We start from the raw sequence: 5427 nt of genomic DNA on the forward strand, positions 1-5427 counted from the left end.
GTTACTGATCGTTCTTGAAACCAAGTAAGGGGTACGAAAGACTTCATTATTATACGTAAGTACATTATATGCCTAAACTTCTATGTATCTCCAAAATGAAGGGTCTACCATGTCAGGCAGGAAAGCCAAAGGATAGGTCACAGAGATCTGGAAAATATCAGAAGCTTTGTTAAAAACATAAGGCATGGTGGCTTCTACTGTACGTTTAAACACCATGACAAATCCATCACAGTTTATTCATGTGACCTTGAATCTTACCTCTTCGTGCCTTTATCTCCTCAAATGTGGGTATCTACTTATGGCTTGGTCATGAATATTAAGGCAATTCACAGGTATATGACAATTCCTTAGGACAATAAATAATACTAAACATCCAAAAGTATTTACTACTACCACCACCACCACCACCACCACCACCACTACTACTACTACATAGGAAAACAAGTTGAAATGGACCACCACAGACTCAAAAAATGTATCCAAAATATGTTTTTTAATCTTGATGAAGTTCACAAATGGTACAATTTTGACATTTCCTTAAATAAATTTACAGTCATGTTCTGAGACATCAAGGCACAGCATCTCCTCTACTACAAGTCCCAGTGGCTACAAGAGGCAGTGATATCACGTCTCCCTGAGGCTCACCAGAGCTGCTACCATCGGCTGGACGGCTCTTGGAGAACCTATTTGGTTTGCTGCAAAGGATGTCAGCGGGAGACACCATCATATTTGACTGGCCCTAGACTCAGTATAAAAATGATGCAAACGAGCACAGAATTAACTCATTTATACTTGGTTTCATTCCTCTCAAGTGACAATGGTGCTTTCCCTCAGTATCTTTCAGGATGCAAACATACACATCGTCCATGGGGCCTTCTCATGGGGTTGTTGTTAATAAAAATTAATAGGCGTGGTGAGTTCAACTTTATGTAACCTGAGATAAAGAGAAACAATAAGGGGAAAGGAAGAAAAGGCAAGAGGAGGGGAAAGAAGAGAGGGAAGGAGTGAAAATAAGGGAAAGAAGAAGGATTAGACACGTGAGTAGCCACGAGCATTCCTAAAAGTGCTGACTTACGTAAATGGCTCCTCCACTAAGCTGCCTCATGAATTCTGAATACAGAGTGTGAGGAGGTCTATGACACTGTCCCTCTTAGTACTGGAAGTGGTGCTGGGTGTTCTAGAGACCCCAAAATCTCCGCACTTGGAAGTTGGGGCAGGAGGATCAGGAATTCAAAGTCAGCTCTATATACTGAGAAGGAAGCCAGCCTGGACTGCTTGAGACTATCGCAAAAGCAGAAAAGACAACACAGATCCTGGTAGTGACGTGCTTATAGCACTCTGGTCTGAGATGGGGAACTCCAACCAAGAGTAGAGCCCTGCAGAAGCCGGTCCATTATTTATGCACAGCACTGGGTAAGGTTTGCAGGCCCTTCCCTGTCCACATCCAGGCAGCATTTCTCCTCTTTCTCTTCTCAACAACAAGACACTTCTTCTTCGTGATCTCTCCTGCCTTTCCGATTTCATTTTCAAACTCAGTTTGAGAAAGAACTCACTACCTCAGAAAGAAAACTTATATTAAAGATACAGGGACCCCCAAGGCCCTACCACAGTCAGTGGGCTTCGTAATGTAGATCTTACCTCACAAATCCTTCCCCTCCCAATCCAGAGTATAAAATCACCTTCTTCCTGGAGCTGTTAGTTCCTCAGACCCGAAGGTCCCTGCGGCGCCGGCCAAAGGCTTTGGAGCCCACATTGGTGGGCACAAAGTTGTCCTTCACCACACCTCCCGACCTGCTCAGCAAGTCTGCCAGCCGATGGGTCACACAGGTGGCGGTGTTGCAGGATCTCTTCTGGGAAATGACACTGATATTCAGGATGGAAGAAGAGAAGTCTTGTCAGTGAGAGCTGGGGAGTTCCTACCCCCTGGGAACTCTATAAGGAGAACTGCAGTCCTTCGACATGTCACTTAATGGTGTTTCTCCTAAGTGCATTTATCAAAGCTATTCAGGGAAATGATCTGAGAGTCTTTGCTAGAAACTCTTTCCCAAACCATCACCAAACACACACACACACACACACACACACACACACACACACACACCCTCTTACCTAGCTAAAGCTAAGAGCAGCATTTGTAGCATTGGCTCAGAAGCACTTATCTGATCCTTAGCACACTTGTTGCCATAGCTGCATCACAGAGATGGCCCATCAAGCCCTGTGCCCAGCTCCCCTGAAACTACGCCTACTTCCTAGGCCCCGGCCACTCACAAACTTCAGATGTTGACCGACCAAAGCAATGATCACTACAACTCTGATTCTTCTAGAAAAGTAAGTGAGATGTAAGGGATGTGCTCATTTCAGTGTTGAGGAACAGGTAATGAACAGCTACCTAAAGGCCCAGAAGGTTCCCTCACTGCCCCTTACTTTGGCCCTTGCCCTCTCCATTCTGAGTCACTGACATTCTCAGACACACTAAAGCTGCTATTGCCAGCTTGCAGAGAACGCATGTGCAACAGATTCAAAAGCAGGACCAAGAGAGGAGACCGGGAAAGACTCAGACAGTTCCGGTGGCCTCTTGGATGCTTCAAATCAAACACAATGGACAACCTGCAAACAACCTGCTGTATTCTTTCCTTCCGTGGTGTTTCAGGCCTGGAGTCCATACCAGAGAAGGCGGGGAAGTTTGGGTCCTGCACCTACATGCCCAGAACTCATGTATTTAGATTCTCACTTAGATCTGGGGATGTCCAGACTGCAGGCAGGGAAGACATGTCAAACAGCACTGTGCACCAGGGTCTGATCTTATGGGCAGAGTCCGCAGGTTAAATTAGGCAGGGGGAGTAGAAGTTGGGGCAGGAGATGGGAGAGGTAGGATTTCCCACAGACTCCACTGGGAAGGTTTGGAGTTGCAGTAAGCTAGGACGGTGTGGGGAAGGGGGAAAAAGGGGGTGACTCTCTCTCTGGCTTTCCATGTGCTGTTTGTCTTTCATACTGTCAGGGGTTTCTTGGGGTGGGGGTGCAAGTCAACACACGCTTTCTCTTGGGTAGTGCTGGAGCCAGACCAGGATTGGCCTATTTCAGGGCTGAGAGCACATGGGCAGCTGACCCTGGAACAACATGTACATCTACAGATGCCTCAGACCTACCTCAAATGCTCTGCTACCTGTCCCAGACACCCCCACCCCTACAACTTTTCCTTGCAAGTGTGAAATGAAGGCTCCGTGCCAAAACAATAAATGTTTGAAGTTGTTAGAATGTCCTGAAATTCTAGTCCATCCTCTGGCATCACACTGACCAGGCTGACCTGAGCCAGTTCAGCGATGTTTTTCCATCGCTGCAAGTCCAACTCCTTTCTACATCTCATTTCCTTTCCCAAGAGTCTTTAGGAGAAAGCAACATTGTAATGAGCCCCTCTGTCAGCATTGGAACCTCTGTCTTTCATGGAGGCTGGGACTCAAGGTTAGTTCCTTGGAGTGCTGGCCAGTGTCTCTCTACCTCTCTGGAACAGGTCCTCCTGAATATGTGGGTGCCTTACCTGGAGGAGGAGCCTTTCCTGGAGCCCTCAGTCTCTTGCTCCTCCTGTTCCAGCTTCCTGGCCTTCTGCTCATAGTCCGGTATCAATGCAGCAAGCAAGACGTATTTTTCCTGGTCGCTGAGGGTGCCCAGGTCTAGGCTGCTCTCCAAAGCTGACCTGTGGAGGTAGAAATCAGGTTCTGATTCCCTGCCTTTCACTTCCCCAAGTAAGAAGCCAAGTTTCCCTAGCCCTTGCTTCTTCCCTAGGGGCATAGTGGTCTGGTCATTAGGCCAGTGCCCACATGAGGGCGCTGAACTCCCAATAACCGAGTGGGGCTACAGAGCCCCAGAGCTGACGTACCCCAGGGGCTGCAGGAGGGGAGCCAAACTGCACTCCTGATTCAGGTTAATTTACCTGAAAGGGGCTGCCTGGAGGCTGCTGGCCAGGCACAGGACCCACATGCTGCTGAGAGCCAGAAAAGGAAAGAACTTCCAGAAGTCCATGGTGTCTCTGTAAAAAGAGAAGAATGGTTCAAATGCTCTCGGACTATAGACCCAGGTTCTAGTTCTCCTACCACACTGCTCTGGTAACTCTTTCTTCACCTCCGCTACTACTCTTGACGATTCTCAAAAGATACCATGTAGTGCGTGGCTTGATAGAGCAGGAACGAGTGGGGGAGGTTCTCATTTTCTGCTCTGTGTAAGAAGACGGATGAGCTACAGGCATTCATTTGCCCCCAACTTGCAGGAGAACACACCTGCCGTGCCCCTTTTGCTCTCATTTGTGAAGAAACCAAGAACCACCCAGAGCTCCCTGCTCCTGACTGCCCCTGCTACTATGGGCTGAAATTATTATAACCACCTTTTCTGAGCTGTTGCCCTGGGGAGGAAAAGTAACTTGGAGCTAATCCCTCTCTCCATCTGCAGAGTTGGGAGAATTTTTAAATCCCAGTTAAAGTATCTCAGAACTGCAGACGTGCAGTTTAGCACCTGGTGCTGGACTCCTCCCTCCTCCCCGCAGTGAGACCCAGATGCTTGCTGATAACCCCAGGATGCTAAAGGCTGGAAACGTCTGAGAGAAAAGGTCTGTGCTCTCCAATCCCCGGTCCAAGGAGCTCCCATCCCCAAACTGGTTAGGGTGCAGCAAGACCACCTGTCCTCAAGGAAGGGGCCACAGAAGCTCCTAGATAGGGTCACCCAGCTTCCAGGGCTCCTGAGTAGTCGTAAGGGTCCCGCTTACTTTAGTTAAGAGATACCGTCAATACCGTACTTTCTGACTGGAGCACCGGCTGCAGGAAGGCGGAAATGGATGTGGAATGATAAGAAACAGGGACCCCAAGTAGAGCGGGGTGTGGTGACTTGCGCCCGTAATCCACATCCTTGGGATGCTGAGAAAGGAAAATCTTAGCGTGTTTGAGATCATACCAACCTGAGCTATAAAGTGAGTGCCAGGTCAACTTGGACTACAGTGTGAAATACTGTACCAAAAAGAGCAGCAACAAGAGGAAACAAGCTAAAGAGAGAGAGCTGTATGCATTGAGAAGTTAATTTCTCACCTGGTAGCCCGAGTGTTGGAACAGTGAGAGCGAAGTGTCCACTCCAGAAGAGCACACACGGGTGTAGGCTTGTCCCCAGAGCTCTGGTCTCTTATTCTCTGATCTCGAGGGTGTGGGGGGGGTCTGCAGTAGCTCTCTCCACCAATCAGAGCTCTGACCGAGCTTCCATAACGTCATAGCTGGAGCTACTTGCACTTCTGCAGGAGGGAGGCAGCAGTCCACTCCCTGTCTTTAAGGTCATTGCTGAGGATGGGGTAAGGGTAGGGTTGGGAGTGGGGGGTGGGGTAAGAATACAGAGAGGGTAAATCGGTCCAGAATGTGAGCAAACCGGAGTTTGGCAGGAGTTTGGCGTCACTAC

The 5427-nt window shown here is 48.6% G+C and overlaps 1 protein-coding gene across 1 annotated transcript; it reads right to left on the reverse strand.

Moving 5' to 3' along the window:
• Positions 1 to 474: 474 nt before the first annotated feature.
• LOC116893932 (calcitonin gene-related peptide 2) lies at positions 475 to 5195 on the reverse strand. Its single transcript, XM_032895650.1, has 5 exons — positions 5070 to 5195; positions 3929 to 4024; positions 3536 to 3691; positions 1680 to 1863; positions 475 to 934 (listed from the first exon to the last, which is right to left on the reverse strand). Exons 2-4 carry the CDS (start codon positions 4015 to 4017, stop codon positions 1704 to 1706), a joined length of 405 nt encoding a protein of 134 aa, XP_032751541.1. The 5' UTR covers positions 4018 to 4024; positions 5070 to 5195; the 3' UTR covers positions 475 to 934; positions 1680 to 1703.
• Between the last annotated feature and the right edge of the window lie 232 nt (positions 5196 to 5427).

Source organism: Rattus rattus, chromosome 2, assembly GCF_011064425.1.
Source record: "Rattus rattus isolate New Zealand chromosome 2, Rrattus_CSIRO_v1, whole genome shotgun sequence".
Taxonomy (NCBI): domain Eukaryota; kingdom Metazoa; phylum Chordata; class Mammalia; order Rodentia; family Muridae; genus Rattus; species Rattus rattus.